General features: G+C 47.1%; 1 protein-coding gene across 4 annotated transcripts in view; it reads right to left on the bottom strand.

Moving 5' to 3' along the window:
- The window catches only part of Spen (spen family transcriptional repressor), a 71,489-nt gene extending 51,948 nt beyond the window's left edge, over positions 1-19,541 (bottom strand). The window contains exons 1-2 of one of the 4 annotated variants that reach the window (XM_042272253.2): positions 19,227-19,541; positions 3,308-3,628 (exon numbers count right to left, since the gene is read on the bottom strand). In XM_042272253.2, coding sequence (XP_042128187.2) covers positions 3,308-3,628; positions 19,227-19,309 — 404 coding nt within the window. In that variant the 5' untranslated portion in view covers positions 19,310-19,541. Of the gene's footprint in view, positions 1-2,105; positions 2,681-3,307; positions 3,629-19,226 lie in introns of those variants that run through there. The other 3 variants (XM_076565603.1, XM_076565605.1, XM_076565604.1) reach the window with 3 other exon arrangements.
- Between the last annotated feature and the right edge of the window lie 1,110 nt (positions 19,542-20,651).

Raw genomic sequence — 20,651 nt, forward strand, 5'->3', positions numbered from 1 at the left:
ACGGCAACGGAGAAGACACTGAAGCCTGTGGCAGGCCACGTTTGCAGCAGGAGGATTGGATTGCCAAACAAATCAAAACGTTCAAATGCAACATTTTCTTACTCTTGTACTTTTCTTCCCTTGCAGACCGGGTCTTGCTAGCCCAGGCTAGACATGAACTTTCAATCCTCCTGCTTCACTCTCCCTAAGAATTAGGGCTATAAGGCATATGCCACCACTATCAGGCCTCATTAATCTTTGATGCTTGGGTACTCTGAATAAATTACTAAGCTATATAATTGCCCAAATAATTAGATATCAAAATACTAGGATGATGCGTAACATAGTCTGCATAACTTTACCCAAGAATGTGAAAGCTGTTTTATCTCCTTGTGCTCAAGTGCTACATAATTTAAGTGCTCATTCCGGGATTCATTTTCTTTCTCTATGTGCTCAGTGACTGGGGGAAGTAGGTTCTCCTGGCTCTGACTGCATTCAAGGGGCCTGAGACGAAACTGGGGATGCTGGTGACCAAGAGCTCCTGGGGAGCAGCCATCAGCCACTACGTGACTTCACAACGCTGGCTTTTGTTTTGCAGTGCTGAGATCCAATCCAGAGCCTTGCACATGTGGGGACAAGTGTTCTACCACTGGGCTACATCCTCAGTTCCCTGAACATTTTCAGTTAGGGTGTGGATGTTCACCAGCCCAAGGGCTCAGACCTTACTGCATAGAGGACAGTGCACGCGCAGGACCTGAGACGCCGGGCGCCCAGCATGGCAGTCCATACCCTTTACAGAGGCAGAGATGGGTAAGACTCTGTGACCCTGAGGCCAGTGAGACCCTTGTCTCAAAAAAAATAAAAAAATAAAAAATAAATAAATAAATAAACAACAAAACCAACCAAACAAGGAAAACAAGGAAAAGCCCTACTCTTAAGAAATTCTAAGTTCTCTACTTCTAAACACACCAAGTCACTGGAGTTGCTTCTCTGAAGCCTCACCCTCTATCAATCTTCTACCAAAAGAAATAAAGACTCGTGAGAGATAAAGAATTAGACTCTCTGCAACAAGGGTAGATTCACCGCTGTTGGAATTAACATCACTGTCTCAATACCCTCCTAGAGTCCCAGCATCTCCCTCAGTATTCATTCTCCTTCACCATCTCACTCAGTACCAACCCTACTACCCCAGGCTGTGTGCACACATGTGCTTCTGCACATATCCAAGGCCATGTGGAGGACACACCAGCTGTCTCCCTTGACCACTTCATACCTTATTCACATTCTCATTTTGCAGCCTTGGCTGATCTAGAGCTCACTGTATAGATCAGGCTGTCCCAGAACTCACAGACACTCACCTGCCTCTGCCTCCAGTACTGGGATAAAGTCACCACTCTCAATCTACACCTTTATTTTTGGAGACAGGGTCTCTCTCTCACTGAACTTGGAGCTAACCAACTGAGCTAAGCTGGCTGGCCAATAAGCACCAGCAGCTGCCCTGTCTCCAGCTCCCCAGTGGGACTGTCAGCGACACATCACTGTGCCAGGATGTCACTGGGTGCTAGGGATCTGAACTCAGGTCTTTATGGTTGCATGGAAAGCATCTTACTGACTGAGCCATCTCCCTGGACTCCAATAGGCTTTTTTGTTTCTTTTGCTGCCATTATGGAAAAACTAAGCTGGCAAAGGGAGAAGGGATCAGTAATACATTTCCTTCTTAAGTGTATTAAATGACACAATTTTTCTTTTTCATTAGCTATAATTCTGAAATTGAAACATTTCAATGTCTAACAAGAAGGTTCCCTTGAGATTTATAAGAAAACAGTGTAACAGGTCTTTTCTGCACACTACCAATGTTAATTGGTAAAAGCATAATTAATGATGTAACAGAAGCAACAGGCAACAGTTCTAGATAGTTAACTGCTCTAGCTGGGACTTCATAAGTATGTGCAGTTCTTATCCATTAGGAAGATACAAAGGCAGGCACGAGAGAAGCAGAGCTGAAATCTAACTGCTAGTCTTGGACTCATCTATTAGTACTAAATGCGTCTAAAGTTAGTGGGGGAAGAAAGGGTGTGACTTGGGTTAGAAGAGGGGCTAATATACACAGGTCAGGACATACCAACCTTTTCCAACTGTGGAAACACGACCTATAATCCCAATTAAATCTAGGGAGAGAATTGTGAACATAACTTCCCCAATTTTGGCCCCTCTTACAGGGGTAATCCACCTTCTTAGTGGGCAAGGGTGTCAAATGATATTTAGATGAACCACAAGAAAAAAAAATCTTAGTGACCAGACAAAATAATTCCACAGGAAGCAAGGAGTCCCAGACAAAGTGTAACTCTCAAACCCCCAGACTTCTTTCTTGAGATAGTAGACAATTATAAATTGATCCACAGTCATAAAAATCTGCAGCCCTAAATACAATCAGGCAGCTGGCATCGAGGAAATTTCTCTACAATTCCAATGGATGAGGGACAAAGCTGCTGACAACGGTCCTTTTGTAGACATCCAGTCATGTGACTGCTGTATCCACAACAGATGGGTTGTGTTCAAAACTAAAGTTCCTTCAACGGGCTGAGACAGTAATCCTCTTCCCTCGGCTAATGGAGTCTTGAGATCACAGCATCCCATACATTCCAGCAGTTAGGACACAGCTATATTCCAGCATTTATGAATGTCCATCATCTGTTTCCCCATTCCATTGAGAAACTGAGTATATTCCACAGAAATTGAGTATATCCAAAAGGGAGAAATCAAGCAATGCCTTTGTTTTCCTCATCCACGTACACATTTCCACACTCAGGTATTGTTTGTAGTATCCAAATGGTAGAATCTGCTAGGTATTTTGTGACAATCCAATGTGTTTGTAGACTTTACATACTGAAAACCGAGAGGTGCTTATCAGCTTGTAAAGGATCTGTAGGCTTTGATATTCCGGAAATATTCCAAATAGCCCGAAGACAAGACCAGCAGCCAAATAGCTCCATCTGGTAGTGAGGATATATCCAAGGAAGGCCTTGATAACATCCAAAAGGAGGAATACTTCCTTCTAGAAGCCAGGTAACTCCAGAATTGATGCTGCTGCAGGAACTCTTCCACCACGTCATCTCAGGAGTAGATATCCAATCTGCTGCAGGAAATATCCTCTACGACTCCGTGAGGTACCAGCCACTGGGACAGAAATCACTTCCGTTTCCAACCCAAAATAGGAAACATTGAGAATGCCCAAAACTTTAAATCCATCTGGGGCCCCTAAATTTGAGTTTCTGTTTCTCACCATATCAAATACAAAATACCTGCCTACAGAAACCTTGGAACTTACCCATCGAGTCTCCGTTCATAGCGTCCTTCTCGTGCATGAAGTGATGGTGGGGGGCCATAAGCAGGCCCTCCACCACTTCCTCTGAACCCAGAAACCTCTCTACTACGAGATGCTATGGAAACTGTATCATCCAATCCCCGAGCAGCACTTGGAATAGTGCCTGGTTCATTATAATCCGTGCGTAGGTCTCTATCTCCCATTTTGTTGACGGAGTTGTGAGCTTTCTGTGCACTTTTGATGTCCACAAAATCCACAAAGGCAGCCACACCTCCTTCAGACCCCCGTTTGGGGAGAATTTTGACACTTTCCACGCGGCCATATCTGGGGGGAGAAATGAAGTAAAGTTATTTACGTACACAATACCTTCCCAGAACGTTTCCTTTTAAGGTAATTTACATTATACATGTATGGAACATGAACTACAAAGTAGCTTTCTGTTGGAGGTACCTGTTTGTATGTGCTCACTGTGGGGGGAGGCCAGAGATCTGTCAGGAGTCTTGCCCCACCTCCTCATTTTCTAAGACAGGGTATCGAGTCTGATGGCTAGATGGGAAACCAGGAAGGAGATTTCAGAGGTGTGTCTAGCTTTTGTGAGGATGCTGGGGATCAAACACCAGTCTTTGTGTTTGAACAGCAAGTACTTTATGAATTGAATTATCTCCCCAGGCCCCAACATAGCTGTTTAAATGGCTCTCATTTAAAACACACACACACACACACACACACACACACACACACACACACACACACACAACTCATTTGCACTTACAGGTTTTACACTCTCTGAAACAAATATTTGCACATCATTATTTTTATTACTCTCATTTGTATTTACTGAAACTGCACTTAATCTTTCAAGAACACTTAGTAAACTTAACATTGTAACAAAGATTATTAAACAAAAATAAAATCAAAGTCGTTTTAAAATACTGAAGTGGGATGTGGTGGCACCGTGACTACAGTCCCGACACTCCGGAGATACAGGCAAGAAGGTTGAGAATTATCGCCGGTCTGGCTACAAGGTGGGTTCTAGAACTCATGATAGTCTGGGTACTTCACCATGAAACAACACTTTGATTTATTTATGGATTCATGTAGCATACATGGGATACAGTGGGCAGGTGGAGGTCAAAGGACAGCTTCCCCAGAGTTGGCTTTTCTCCTTCCACTGTGTGGGTTCCAAGGATCACACTCAGGTTGTCAGGCTTGTTGAGTACCTTTAACCTTTAACTCAGCCACCCCAACGCAATATGCCCTCTGTGTGTGTGTGTGTGTGTGTGTGTCTGTCTGTCTGTCTGTCTGACGACGACGACGACGACGACAGCGCTCATGAACTCTAGGTTGGCCTCAAACTCACTGGAGAATGGCTGGGCTTTAGGTGCTCCTGCTCCCTTCCACAGCACCTGGTGCTGGACTCATGGGTGTGCACCACCGCGACTGTGCGGTGCGCTTTACCCACTGAGTGTGTGCGCTTTACCCACTGAGCTACATGCCCAGCCTTTTGTGTGTTTTTATGAGGCCTATCAGAAAGCTGGCGCAAGCTTTTGTTTGTTTGGTTTTGGTTTTTTTGAGTCAAGGTTTTTCTGTGTAGTTCTGGCTGTCCTGGAAATCACTGTGTAGACTAAGCTGTCCTTGAACTCAAGAGATCTGCCTACCTCTGCCTCCCCAAGTGCTGGAACTAAAGGTCTGTGTCATCATGCATACTAAACTCACTTTTTAATTAAATGGACAAAATGCTTTGACAAAATAGACTTCCTGTGGGGTGGGCACATACCTATAATCTCAATCCTGTAATCCCAATACTTGGGAGGTAGAGGCAGGAGGATCAGGAGATCACCCTTAACTATATGGCAAGTTTGAGACCAACCTAAGCTCCAGGAGACCCTGCTGGAGGGGGACAGGACAGAATAGATATCTAGATATTTTACTGTAATTATCCATCTGGCCTGTGACTAAAAGGACTCAACCCTCTACCTCCTGGGTACTGCAATTAAAGGCATGTGTCACCTCACCCAGAGGTCATTTTTTCTTTTATATTGACTTTGTGTGTATGAGTGGTTTTGCCTGAATATACATATATGCACCATGTATATGCCTGGTGCCTTCAGAGGTTAGAAGAGGGGCTGAAACTGGAGTTACTGATGGTTGCTGGGAAATTGAACTTGAGGTACCTTCAAGAACAAATGCTCTTAACTACTGAACCATCATCTCTCCGGCCCCCAGAGGTTAGTTTTTTTGTTTGGTTTTTGTTTTGTTTTGTGGGATTTTGTTTGTTTGTTTGTTTGTTTTTGTTTTTTGTTTTTGTAGACAGAGTTTCTCTGTGTAGCTTTGGAGCCTGTCCTGGAACTCACTGTAAACCAGGTTGACTTTTAACTCAGAGATTCTGCCTGCCTATAGCTCCCAAGTGCTGTTATTAAAGGCATGTGCCACCACTGCCTGAAATTTTTTTTTTTTAAACACACATCATTTTCCATCAATAATTGGCTAGACCCAGAGGGCTGACTAATTCACTAATCATCTAAGTTTTCAGGACAGAATGAAAAACTACTCAAAATATTGTCAGGTTTCCTCAAGGTTTAGTCTTTCAACATTCTCAAGTGTCTACAGTAAACATTAACAGTCCTTAGAAATTCCCTGAAGAACTAATTTCAGTATATTAATGACCTCAGATCATACGTTTGAGAACTCAGTAACAGAGCAGAAGAGAAGCCTGAGACTGTGAGAAGAGACTGGGGCTGGTCCAGTGGTGCATGGCTTTAAAACTGATGTTCATGGCTGGAGAGATGGCCCAGTGCTTAAAGTATGCACTCTTCTTGCAGAAGACAGGAGCTCAGCTCCCACAACTGTGTCAGATTACTGAAAACTCCCTATGATTCCAGCTCCAGGGAATCTGATGCCTTCTTCTGGCTTTCATGGGCACCTGCACATGCATTACATCCCCACATATACCCATACTGTATATACATAATTTAAAATAAAAACATGAGAGGAGGTGGTAGTGGCGCACGCCTTTAATCCCAGCACTTGGGAGACAGAGGCAGGCAGATCTCTGTGAGTTCCAGGACAGCCAAGGCCAGGCGAGAAATCCTGTCTTGAACTGCTTCCCAATACACAAGTAGATTGAATAAATTAAATAAATATAATTTAAAAAAATTTTTTTAATCTTGTCAGGTGCATTGATTGATTTAGTCTTTTCCCTTTTTTTTGTTTTTTTTAGGGGGGGGTCGTGGGATTGGGGGTGGGGGTCCTTTCCTAGATGTGAGGATTTTGCATTATAATCACTTTGCTCCTTTCCCCAAGGTTATACTACAGCCCAGTGATTTTTGTTTGCCTTGGCAGAGAGAGAACACTCACCAACAAAGAGTTGTAAATCCTGTTCCCTCCTTCCTTTCCCATCACTCCAAGGACAGGGATAGCTCAAGGTATTAGCTTTTTCTCTGGAGACCAGGAGCCCAGTGTGGTTGGCTCACACTTTTAATCCCAACACCCAGAGGCAGAGAGGCAGGACGACCGCTACAAGTTCAAGGCCAGCCTGTTCTCCACAGTGACTTCCAGGAAAGCTAGACCTGTCTCACCACCCTACCTGTGGTGCTGGCTTTAGGGATTTCTTGTTTGTTTGTTTGTGTGTACCTGGTGCCTGAGGAGTCAGAAGAGGGCATCATGTTAGATGCCTAGAACTGGAGTTACAGATGATTGTGAGCCACCATGTGAGAGCCGGGAACCAAAACCTGATTTTCTGCAAGAGTAACAAGTGCTCTGAGCCAGAGCCTCTTCCCTAGCTGCAGAATCGGGCCTGCAAAGGAGAAGTAAAGTGTTGCAGTACTGGTGGGTGCACACGGGCAGGCACTCCGGGGACGCAGGAGGCTGACCTTGCTGCACCTATCTTTCGGGTGCTGGGATCAGGTGTTTATCATGCTGTGAATTTGGTTGTTTGTTTTGAGATAGGGCCTTGCTGTACACTGCTCAACCTCCAGTGTCCTCCTCCTACCTTAGCTTCTGGAGTGTTGGGGTGAGAGGCGGGAGCCACTGTGCCTGGCTATGCTGAGATTTTTAAACTCTGGGTATATGTGTATGCAGGGATTTGAACCCAGGACCTTGGGCATGCTAGGCAAGCCTCCGTCACCAAGTTATACTCCCAGCTCCTCAGATGTGATCTTCTAGCTGTAGGCAAAGCAGGATTAGAGGGAAAACTTGATTGTGTTATTTTCTTTAGCAGGGTGTAGTTGTCTTGTTTCAAGAATGACTCAGGGAGGGTTGTTGTATGAAGTGGGAGGACTATGCAAAGAAAGTACGTGGTCGTCTGTTGTTGTTGCCTATGAGAACAGTTTCAAAAGGTGGAGTTAAAATTATCCATACGTTTCTGTTGGTCATCCAGCTGATGAGGGAGGTGTTGAGAGAAATCATTAGCTTTTAATGTGCTGGTGTTACTTAACTGTGGTTACTAGGGACTGCACGAGGGCCTCATGCCAGCTCGGCCAGCTCTCCAGCACTGCGGGCTCCTCCGGCTGCGCTGCTGGTACTGTGCTGCTGGGGTGGAATGGTTCTCAGCTTTGCCTGGTTAATGTGGCTCTGGAAACTGTGTGGTGAGTTTCTTGTGGAACTAAGGAATTGGTTTTAGACCAGGAAGGGTCTTCTTTTCATCTATTAGGAAACTGCAATTGTAAATTTCATCAAACAAATAATCTTGGTTTTGTTCCCATATGTATCAAATCTCTAGAACATCAACTCTTTAAAAAAACATTTCAAGCTGGGCAATGATAGCACACACCTCTAATCTCAGTACTCAGGAGGCAGAGGCAGGTGGATTTCTGAGGCCAGTCTGGTCTATACAGAGTTCCAGAAGAGCCAGGGCTCTTTTACACAGAGAAATCCTGTCTCAAAAAACCAAAAACAATCCCAACTTTAATTATGTGTGTGTGCGGGCATGCACACACGAGTGCCGGTCCCTGTGGAGACCCGCAGTGGTGAAACGCACAAGGGCTGGGGAATCCAGATCGCTCCACAATGTAACACTTGCCTATAAATGAGACTCTAGGTTTGAGAGGGAAAAACCTGTTCACATGGGGCTGGTGAGGTAGCTCGGCAGGTAAAAGCACTTGTTCCTCTTCCAGAGGACCCAAGTTCAGTCCTCAGCACCCACATCAGGTGACTCATAACCGCTGCCTGTAACTCCAGCTCCCATGGATCTGATGCCCTCTTCTGGCCTCTTCCAGCACCTGCACTACAGCAGAACAATTTTTTTTTTTTTTTTAAGAAAAAAAGGTGCTTTAGGCATTACAGCTTCGAACAGTCACTGGTGTTTGAAAACAAGGAAGAATTAGTCATTTTGGCATAATTATAATGATAATAGTACTGTGGTATCTTTAAATAGTCTTACATTTTGGAAGTACTGAAACACTAATGGATAAAATGAGACATCTGAGATCTGTTTCCAAACAGTAGTTGGAAAGGGCTAGAGCGACGGCTTCTTGGGTAAGAGCAAGTCATGGCTGAGCATGGTGGCCACACCTGGAATTCCTAGCACTTGGGAGGCAGAAGCAGTGGATCTCTGAGGGAGAGCAGCTGCTCTACACAGCAGGTTCCGAGTCAGCCAGAGCTACACTGTACCACCTTAACTCAAAACAAACCACAACCCAAGAGCTGTGATCCCAGAAGCACTCAGGGAGACGGAGACAGAAAACTGCTCCAGGTTAAGAACAAGTCCACTGGAACTCAGCAGTTAAGAGCACCTGCTGCTCTTCCAGAGGACGGGGTTCGGTTCCCAGCCCCCACATGTGTGGGGTGATTCACAACCATCTGTTAATTCCATTTCCAGGGGATCCAACGCCCTCTTTTGGCCTCTGTGGGCATCAGGCATGCACACAGTGCACGTACATACATGCAGGAAAACATACACAGAAGTAACAAATAGGTCTTTAAAGGTAGTATCTCTTCCTTGGTGCAGTGGTTTGCACCTTTAATCCCAGCACTCAAGAGGCAGAGGCAAGTGGATCTCTTGAGTTCTGGCCTGCCTGGGCTACACAGCAAGCAAGACCCTGTCTCCAAAAGGGGGGGCAGGTTATAAAGAAAAAAAGAGTTCATGTTCAGCTTCAGAGTGAATTCTAAACTATTGTTGACTACAGAATGAGACCCTATTAAAAGAAAAGAAGGAGCCGGGCAGTGGTAGTGCACACCTTTAATCGGGAGGCAGAGCCAGGTGGATCTCTGTGAGTTCAAGGCCAGCCCGGTCTACAGATCTCGATCCAGGACAGGGACCAAAACTACACAGAGAAACCCTGTCTGAAAGGACAAAAAAAGAAAAAAGAAAAGAAAAGAGGGGGGCAGGGGGCGGGACTAAGGCTGCACTGGGGTTTCTCTGAAGTCAGAGCTGTATGTACTCTGTGTGGTAAATTTCAGCAAACTACTTTTCCCAAGTCCACATTAAAGGTTGTTGCTTGCATTATTCAGTGTAAGGTGACTTCATCATGATGAATTTCTGCTGTGGATGATTGATTGATAAATAAAAATGCTGATTGGCCAGTAGCCAGGCAGGAAGTCTAGGTGGGACAAGCAGTGAGGAGAATGCTGGGAAGTGGAAGGCTGAGGCAGAGAAGACACTGCCAGCCACCACCATGAGCAACAACATGTAAGATACCAGTAAGCCACGAGCCATGTGGAAAGGTATAAATTTATAGAAATGGGTTAATTTAAGATATAAGAATTAGATAACAAGAAGCCTGCCATGGCCTTACAGTTTGAAGCAATATAAGTCTCTGTGTGTTTACTCAGTTGGGTCTGAGCAGCTGTGGGACTGGTGGGTGAGCGAGATTTGTCCTGACCGTAGGCCAGGCAGGACTGGAAAAAACTTCAGCAACAAATTTCCTAAAACTTGTTCTCAACAAATGTAAGAAAGTTGATAAATGATTATTTGACCAGCAGGAGAAAAAACACACCTCAGACTGATGCACTGTTTAAGCTCAAACCCGGGTGCAATCAGAGACAAAACCCCAGTGCCAAGAGCAAGGTGGCACTGAGTCTGCTGTAAGAGGCAATGTCTCTGACAGAGAAGAAAGGGACAAAACCAGGGAAGCCACTTCCAATGCCACCTTCTTTTCCTTGCCGGGCTTACCATGCTGGATTCCAAGGAATTGTTAAGGGCCACCAGGGGCCATGTCCTCCTCAGCAATGGCAGGAGTGGGAGGCAGAGTAAATGGGAGATCAGTCACAAAGGACAGTAACTACTGAGCAAAGTTATACATATAAGGAAGGGAGTCAGGTTTCTCGCTGTTTCAGAAGAGATTTCTAAATACAGAAAGGGGGAGGTTAAAAACTTCTCATCCCTTGAGACAGATCAGTGGGCAAAAGGCCTTGCTGTGGGTGCCTGGTGATCTGAGTTTGACCCCTGGATCTCAGTGGAAGAGAACCAAGCCCCCAAGGTGTCATCTGACCTACATACTACACACACACAACACATACACCCCACAGCACGCTCAGGCCTGCACGCACACACACCATACACACCCAGAAACACGTGAACTCATTAAATGATATGGCACACAGGCAAGTGCGATGACCCGGTGAGTAAAGGTGCTGCTACCAAGCCTGGTGACCCGAGTTCAAATCCTATGGCAGAAGGAAAGAACTGCAAGCCATCCCATCCCCTGACCACTACACACCTGCCGTGGCACATGTGCATACATATAAGCACAAATAAATATAAACTAAGACTCTGCTGCATGTTCATGATTATACATGCATGTACAAATGACACAGCTCTGGGGGGAACAAAAAAACCACAGAACTGAGCACTTAAAATCTTAATTTCTTCTGCTGTCTCTCTTCCCGTTCAGAGGTAGCTATCATTCTGTGTTTCTCCCCAATAAACCACTTGTGGGGGTGAGGGGAATCTAGATTTCTAGGGCTAGAGATGTGGTTAGCAGTTAACAGCACATACTATTCTGGAAGACCCAAATTCAAGTCTGAGCTGCCCATGGACGGCAGCTCACAACCAGGCAAGTAACTCCAGCTCCAGAGAATCTGATGCCTTTGGCCTCCAAGGCACCTACACTCACAAGCACATACTCACAGAAAGATATATACACATTATAACTAATTTAAAATCTAAAATTGTTTTGATTTCTATACAACTATACCCACAGCAAAAAAAGCACTTCTTCTAGAACTGGGGTATTAGAAAGTAGTATTAAAAATAAGTCTTTGCCATACCTGAAACACTTAAAAGAATGACTGGGATTACAGTAGATAATCTCAATCTCTCTCTCTCTCTCTCTCTCTCTCTCTCTCTCTCTCTCACACACACACACACACACACACACACCCACACACACACGTGGGGAAATTGGGGATTCTCTCTTTAGAGTCCACCCTGGGCTCAAATTTGTCCTCCTGCCTCAGCCTCCCAAGGAAGGCAACAGCAGTGGCATGGAACACAAAGAGCTATCGGCCAATGCTGAGGCTGCTGGGCGGAGACCTGAAGAGGGACTAGCAAGGCAGTATCAGGTAGCGCCCACCAAGTACCTGTCAGATACCAAGGGGTAGACTACACCACGGAAACAACCCAGCTAGGCAAATTTGCTGTGTTGTTTTGTTTGAAGACACTCTCTACATAGTCCTGGCTGTCCTAGATCACTCTGTAGACCAGACTGGCCATAAACTCATAGAGATCTGCTGGGATCAAGGGCCATGTGTCACCATGCCTGGCCTAGCCAGGCAAACTTAAAACCATAGTGAGGACAAGAACAGAGAGGTGCTCGGTGCTTAAGAGCACTTATCACTCTTTTTGAGTTTTTTTGTTTTTATTATATAGACAAGGTTTCTCTATACAACAGTCCTGACTATCCCGGAACTCGAACTGTAGACCAGGCTGGCCTCAAATTCACAGAGATCTACCTGCCTCTGCCCCGAGTGATGGGATTAAAGGTGTGCGCCACCACTGCCCTGCCCACTTATCACTCTTGTGGATCTGGCTTTGATTCCCAGCACCCACATGGTGTCTCACAACCATCTGTAATTCCAATTCCAGGGGCTTGATGCCCTCTTCTGACCTCCTCAGGCACTAGGCACTCATGAGGTACACACATACATTCAAGCAAAACAGTTATGTACATAATATAAAATAAGTAAATCTTCAAAAAAAAAAAAAACACATCATTGAGTAATGAGGCAGGTAATTACCCCCAGATCCACTCTGAAGATGGGAACCCATCACTTCTGTGGTTTTCTTTCCAAGAATGCATGGCTTGATATGGTCACAAGGAAAGAGCAGAGAGACCCAGTCATCCTCAAGAAGGGAGAATCTGTGTCTTTAAAACTCTAAAGTGCAGGAATGAACCAGAAATAGAGCTCAGAGATAAGAGTGCTTGCCACACTTAGAAGGGAGGTGTACTGTTCCAAACTTAAGGAAACTATTGAGTCCAGACAGCTAAAAGGACTATGCAGTACTACTGGCTAGGATTCTGGGGCAGAGAGAGCATCCAATGTGCCCATAGGAGGCTGAGGCAAGGATTCATGGGGAGTTCAAAGCCAACAGGACTACAGACTGTGACAGACAGGCAAGCCTTTTTATTCGGGCATTATCTCAGAATGCTCTAACTTCCTGAAATATGAAAATACACAAGCTGGGTGTAGTAGATAAACCTGTAATTCCAACACTCAGGAGGGGAGGCTGGGGAAAGAGGGTCTCGGTTCAACACCAGCCTGGTTCCACATAGCGAGACTGTCTCAAAAATGGGCATGTTAGGGTTTCTATACTTAAAATCATAAGTAATTGAATCCTAATATTGAAGTCAGAAAAGTAGCTGTTCATAGACTGCTAGCCTACCATGCATGAAGCTCTAGGTCTGATGCCCGGAACCACATAAATTAGGCCTGACAGGTCATCTAGAATCCCAGCACTCAGAAGGTAGAGGGCGAAGGATTAAATTCAGGGGGATCATCCTCAGACTAGTGAATTCAAAGCCAGACTGAGAATAGGAAGATCCTGTCTCAACAACAAAAAGTAACCCAGCATGGTGGCTTAATCCCAGCAATTGTGAGGTAGAGACAGGAAGTGTCTCCCTACATTGGAGGCCGGCCTGGGCCAGCCAGGGGTACATTAAAGAGACCCTGTCTCAAAAACAAAAAGTGTTGGGCAGTAGTGATGCCTGTCTTTAATCCTGGTACTGGAGAGTGCGGTGGGGGGGGGGGGGGATTGGGTGTCTAAATAATCTACAGTAGAATGACAAAAATCCTAATTTAAATTCGGTGAATTGTTTGTTTGTTTGCTCTTTTTTGTTGTTTTGTTTTTGTTTTGTTTTGGAGACAGGATTCCTCTGTGTAACATAGCTCTGATTGTTGGAGACAGGATTCCTCTGTGTAACATAGCTCTGATTGTCCTGGAACTCAGTTTGTAGACCAGGCTGACCTCCAACTCATAGATTCGCCTGCCTCTGCCTCCCGAGTGCTGGGATTAAAGGCAAGTGCCCCCACACCAGCTTCCCTGCCCGCCCCCCTTTTTAAGGGCAGGGTCTGACTGTGTAGCCCTGGCTGGCCTGTAACTCAGAGATCTTCCTGCCTCTGCAGATCTCTGGGACTAAAAGAGTTCAGCACCACATCCAAGCCCTGACACTGTAACTTTTAACTTGGTGGACAGGGACTCGTGGGAGGAGAACAATCTGAAATATGCAAAGCACACACTGAAAGCCAGCTATGTATGACTCAAAAAAAACCACAAGCTGGGGGTGCAAGAAATGGCTCAGCCGGGCGGTGGTTGCACAGACCTTTAATCCCAGCACTTGAGAGGGAGAGGAAGGCGGATCTCTGTGAGTTCAAGGCCAGCCTGGTCTACAAAGTGAGATCCAGGACAGCTAGGGCTGTTACACAGAGAAACCCTGTCTCAAAAAAATCAAAAGGAAAAAAAAAATGGTTCAGCACTTGCTGCTCTTCTAGAGGATTGGAGTCCGGTTCCCAACACCCACATGGTGGCTCATAACCCTCTCTAACTTCAGTATCAGGGATCCACACTCTCTTCTGGCCTGTGTGGGTACCAGACATGCATGTGGTGCAATTTTTTTTTAGTTTTAAAAACAATTTTTGCCAGGTGGCGGCTGCTGCTGCGCATACCTTTAATACCAGCACTTGGGAGGCAGAACCAGGCGGATCTCTGTGAGTTCAAGGCCCGCCTGGTCTACAGAGGGAGAGCCAGGACAGGCCCAAAACCACACAGAGAAACCCTGTCGGGGGTGGGATAGGGGGTGGGGAGATTATTTTAAAAAAAAAAAGTTATAGAAAGTCATCCAATAGTCAAATCTAGAAGCTCAATTTTTGTGACCATTCAAGTTTCCAAGTTCACTCTAAACACTGGAATGGCACACTATAGCTCAAACCAATGTTAGAGACTTTTTACACCTTCAGGTGCTAGAGGTTCAACAGCAAGAATTTGCCATGTGTGAGACCCTGGTTCCATCCTCAGCTAAAATAAAGAGGGGGAGCAAAAATAATAGAAAAGAAATATATAATCTCCAATTGGATATTCAAGTTTTCATGAAATTTTTTTTTTTTTTGGTTTTTCGAGACAGGGTTTCTCTGTGTAGCTTTGCGCCTTTCCTGGAACTCACTTGGTAGCCCAGGCTGGCCTTGAACTCACAAAGATCCACCTACCTCTGCCTCCCGAGTGCTGGGATTAAAGGCGTGCGCCATCACCGCCCGGCTTTCATGAAATATTTTTAATACTTTTTAAAATGTAGTAGAGGGTTGGAGACATGGCTCAGAGGTTAAGAGCACTGACTGCTCTTCCAGAGGTCCTGAGTTCAATTCCCAGCAACCACACGGTGGCTCACAACCATCTGTAATGAGATCTGGCACCCTCTTCTGTGTACATAATAAATAAATAAATCTAAAAGAAAAAAGCTGTAACATGTAAGGTTAACTTTAAAAAATATATAAATAAAATGTAGTGGAATCTAACGGGCCAAGTCTGTAATCCCAGAACCTGGCAGGCCGAAAGAAAAAGCGATGTGAGCTATATAGTCAAACAGTGACTACCATGGCAGCCTGGTATGAGAAGATCCTGACTCAAAAACAAAAATTAAAATTAAAAAACAAGCCAAAGCAGAAATAAATGAAGTTTAATTGACACTTCACACTGAGGGAAAGTGAGAGCTGGAAGTCACTTAGAAAAGCTTTGCTCCAGTTCCACCACTGTCTTTACAGCACTCTACATCAAAATTTCCAAAGTGTCAGCGTTAACAGGCTAAACATATGAAACCAAGGCCGAAGCCTCTTCATGAGCACAAAAAACAATACATAAAACCAAAAATAAAAATAGAACCCAAAGCAACCAAGAGCCCGAAACAAAGGTTGCTGGGAAAAGTGCCTCTCCAAGACAGATGCCAACATCCTTCCTTGAAAAAAGCCCTATATTTTCCTCCAATCTGCCACATACGGTTTTCTTTATAAGAAATAAGATACATCTTAAGCATTCTATATTAAATCTTAGTATTCAAGATAACTGAATTTTCCTGAGCTTTCAAAATATGCACAGACAAAAAGCCTATCATGAAAATAGATACTCAAAATCACAACATTCAAAACGAGAGGTAACTTCATAGAAATCATCTGATGGCAAGAAAGGACACTGTAACGATGGCATCTAAAAATATCCTGCCTCATGGAAAGGAAGGATGAAGAAGCTCTGGTATTATTCTATTTTGTGACCACAAAGATATTTGAATCTGTGTAATGACTTTTAACAGAAAAACCATTGTGCTGAAACATTTCAAATAAGAAAAAAATGTTTAACCAGTCTCGTTCTTTGACAAAATTTTTATTGAGGGAACCCCCTAGTGAGCGGCCACATAATAATTGAACCTGTCTGTAAAGGACCAGTGGTGGGTGGGTGAGGAAAATCCAGTATGTGACTTACTTACATCTGAAAAAGGCTGTTTAGGCCTTTAAGGGACTCTACTCTCTCTGCTCATTCTCATTCAGGGAGTCCTCTCGGCATGCACCTCTCTCCTCCAAGACAGCCGGCGGCAGTCAATTGTGTGATTCCTCCCTCCAACCCTTCCACTCCGCTAATATACAAAGGACAGGACTTGCTTTCTCCATTGTACAAGGCCCTGTAACAAACCTTTGTTAACTAAAACCCTATTTAGAAACAGTCGTTTAATTTTCTTAATTCGGTATACAGAAGGCTGAAAAGAAAATGAACACAGAAGGTTTATTATATGCAAGAAGGTAAAGCCAATTTTTAAAAAATACTCTATGTTCTAAGAGTTCAGCCTTTCTTTGGCCCGGAGGAGGGGGGGGGGAATCTTCCTTCCCTTCACCCTTCCCTCCATCTTCTTTCTGTACAGTGAAAGCACTATCAAAATACAGAGAGGGAGGTCTTTATTTCTGCCTGCCCAGCTGTCTGACTTAGCCTCCACGCTTTTCTGTTGTCCTTTTAATCCAAATACCTACTGCAAAAGCCTAACCACTGTTAAAAGAACATTCATCTTCAGAGCATTTTATGTAATGTATTCCCAGTATACACCTCTTAATCCTGTAAAACAGTTATTAGTTAATGTTGCAATCAGCTAGGGAAAAGGGGAGAAGCAGGCACTAAGGTTCGGTTTTAATACAGGCTTCGCGTGTATTTTCTCACTCTGAGGTCTACAAGGCACAGAGGTTGAACGCCATTAAGTTTTCTTATCATTTTAGTGCCTTCTCATCCCTTTCGATTAAATGATTCAAATTCTGTTTTCCTTCCTAGTAGCTATCACATATTTAACAAAACACATTCCACGATACGGATAAAAGGCTGGTCAACTTAGCTCTCCACAGCTGGATCGCCTAGAACATTTCTTGTAGGCAGAAAGATAAGCAAGAAACAGAGCGTACCTGTTTGGGGCTAAGTGGAGGAACATGAGAACTGGGAATTCCAGGGTCAAGAGGGAGAGGGAGATTACTTTCTGTTGTTACCTTCTCATGCTCTGAGCCCATTAAAGGTGTACTACCCAAATAAAACCCATTCCTGTGAAAGTGAGGACTGTAGCCTTTACAAAAGAAGTTTCGGGGACCCAAGTCTGCAGAGGCTTCAAATAACCAAGAGCATCTGCTTTTGCTCTATCTACATCAGGTAAATGCTGCTGTAAACGCAGGGTCAGCAAAGTGCGGGTGAGCCTTCTGCTAGCGCGGCGTTCCTCGGGCTCTCCAGACAGCCCTCCTGCGCGCCTCCTCCCTCCCTTTCGTGCATTCTGAGCGGCTCCGCCGATTCCCACATAAAGTGGGTCCTGGCCGCCATCTTAGAGAGTCATTCACACCAGCCGGACCGCGGCACCACGATTCCAAGCCTCCCAGAACTGCCCCCCACCACTTCCTCGCTGCTCTCCTTCATCTTGCACGGGGGATCAAACTCCAGGTCTGAGGCAAGCAGTGTCTCTGAAATCTGCATAATGTGAAATGTCAAGTCTGACCACAGAACACCGGAGCAGAGCGAATGCGGCAATGCACGTGTTTGCACGTCGGTGCGTTTCAATTTCCCAGGCAGGGACCTCCACAGGAGATCCACCAGAGATTAAAGGGAGCGCTTCGCTGAGGGTTTCCACTCTAAAAACCCGCTAAGTGTTTTCTCCTCAACGCTGAAGATATGCTCCTAGAGGGCAGGGACCCGGACTGAGTGAGGGGTGGAGCAGCACCGGCAGAGAAAGTTCCCATCTGCTCGCGCTCCAGCTGCCCTTCATCCCGGGGCACCGAGGCCAACTGCGTCTCCGGGCCGCCTCCTCTCCCGCGTCTCAGGCACAACGTAGTAAACACCCGGAGTGCCGGGCAGCGCGCACCTCCCCCAGGCCTGCGGAGGACAGCCCGGCAGGTTATGAATGGCCTCACTATGCCCAGCTCCTTTTCACACGCGGGCACGCGCACACGCGCGCCCCAGAGGCGAAGATTTAATACCCTGGTAACAGCAACGGCCAACAGAATCAATGGCCCTCCATCAGACAGAAAGAAAGGCGCTCACGCTTCCCAGGCCTCCTCAAAGAGGCTCCAGACCCGGCGACACAACCCATTTCCCCAGGTTGACTCTAACGAGGATGTTCCCCCCATTTCATTCCCTTCACCCACTGGATAGTGGAATTCCGAGTACGCCCAACTCGGAACCTTCCAGGGAATTGGATATCAGAAAAAACTAATTTCCACGGGCGATCACAGATTTGCTATGTTCCTTCTCAATGAGTGAAAGTATGAATAAATCTTCATTGTATGTAGGGCTGCATTCTGAGGTCTCTACCAGTTACCGGACACGCGTTTCTGGGAGCGAACAAGAACTAAATGCTACCAACGCCTATGAAAAGCAACATTTATTTTTATCTTTCGCACGCAAAAAGTATTTAGAGAAACTGTAAAGTCACACCTAACCGCTAAAGATTTGCACTTTTTGCCTGTTTCATTAACGAATTGGGAGGTGAAGGATCTACTGTAAAAACCGCTCGGTCACCAGCGCGGCGCGGGAATGCATCTGCGGCGCCTTGGCGTCCAAGCTCCCTTCCCCACGAGCCCCGGGACCCCGGCAGCCCATCCAGTCCCCGCCTAGCGCCAGGCAGCCCGCTCCACCGAACCGCGCCGACAGAAGCATCTGCCGCTGCACGAATCTTCGCAGAGCGGTCCCGGCTCCGGGTGCCTGCCACCTCCCGGTGCCGCACGATGCCTGGCGCGGCTGCGGCGTCCGCACAGCCCCGGCTCTGCCGGCGCCTCGGGACCCGGCCGGCCGCGCTGTGCTCCGGGGCGGCGCGCAAAGACGCGACCCCACGGGACTCACCGCTCCAGCTCCCTCGGTGGCCGCACAGCAGCCGCCCGCCCAGAAAGCCGGAGCCAGCCGCGCGTCGCCGCTCCGCCCGTGGCCAGCAACGGGCCGGAGAGGTGCCCGAGGTGCCAGCGCGGCCCCGGGCCTCGTGTCACTCACCGTTTGAAATGCTCGATGATCTTCTCTTCCCGCACGTTCTCCGGTAAGTTTCCCACCCAGAGGTGCCTGGTTTCCCGGACCATGCTGGGCGGCGTGCCGGCGACCGTGGTGGCTGGCTCCCCCTCGCCGGCTTCGTACGCGGCCGTCAGCGCAGGGAGGCGGGCGCCGGGGCGGCGGCGGCGGCGGCTGCGGCGGTGGCGTCGGCAGCGGCGGCGGCTCCTCCGGCTCCCCCCGGTGCAGAGACCATCCCTCTCCCCCAGGTTCTGACTCTCGGGCCTCGCAGCTCCGCTCTGCCGCCACCACACACCCGAAGCCGACCCTCGCGCTCCGGCGGCGCATGCGCGCGGGCGGCGGCGGGCGGGGGAGCGGGAGGAGGGGCGAGCGAGACCCGGGCGGCCGCGACTACGACGGAGCCGGCGCTGTGGCTGCCGGACGCTTCCCACCGGCGCGCGCGGCCCGCCTCCCGCCGCCTGGCCACCGCCCCCTGGCCGCGGGCGCGCGCGCGTCCTCCCGCCCCGACGCCGAGTGCCTCCCAGCTGGCGCGCAGGCGCGCGGAGCCCCGAAGTGGGAGGAATGCGGAGCCGGGAAGCGGCGCCCGCGCACTCAGCTTAGTGCGCAGGCGCGACGCGGGGCGGGAGGCTGGCAGCCCGAGGCGTCCAGGGGGGATGCTGGGGCTGCTTCTCCCCGCGGTTAGGCGTTGATCTGGGGAAACACAAGAGAACCGGGTTAGTTTCGAGGCACAGAGGTTTCTAGAGGCCAAAGTCCCCATGCCTATCCGCCTTGCGTCCCGCCCCTGACCATTTACGGACGCCTGGATCCCCGCCTGCTTGGGAAAGTGGTCGGGACCAGGACGTCCTTTTCACCGCCCAGACAAGGGACTACCGTTGCAGAAATCCATCCCTCCCAAGAATCATTGGCGTGTAGCATTAAGCAACTTTTTATATAGGAGCTTGCGAAACCTTTTCCAAGATGTCTCTTTGCTCATCGTTACGGTACACAAGAACTAGAGCTGAAATGATACAGGCGTCTCACACAGTTCCCCCCTCAGAGAGTTTGGCATAGTTTATTATTTAAACAGGGAGGATTAAACCTTCCCAGGCTTTTGAAACTTGCAGTTGACCTTTTATATAAGGCCGCCTTACAGAAAGATAAAGCCTCAAAAGGCAACCGTAGAATAACAAGGGGGAAAAAAAACCCAGCTCATTAAAACTGTCCGCAGACTCACGTTTTAATTCTTCCTACACAAAAATAAAATGGTGCTTCAGGTACAGCTCTATGTCTAGTTGTGCCCTTAAATACTAGGAAGTGCACAGTGCACACAGTCTAGGGCTCTGATCAAGCCCATGTCTAACGAAGGCTCTATAGCACTTGAGCTACATTCCCAGTTCTTGCTATTGTTTTTTCTTTGTTTGGCTTTATTTGGAA

This window comes from Peromyscus maniculatus, chromosome 2 (genome assembly GCF_049852395.1).
Source record: "Peromyscus maniculatus bairdii isolate BWxNUB_F1_BW_parent chromosome 2, HU_Pman_BW_mat_3.1, whole genome shotgun sequence".
Classification (NCBI taxonomy): Eukaryota; Metazoa; Chordata; class Mammalia; order Rodentia; family Cricetidae; genus Peromyscus; species Peromyscus maniculatus.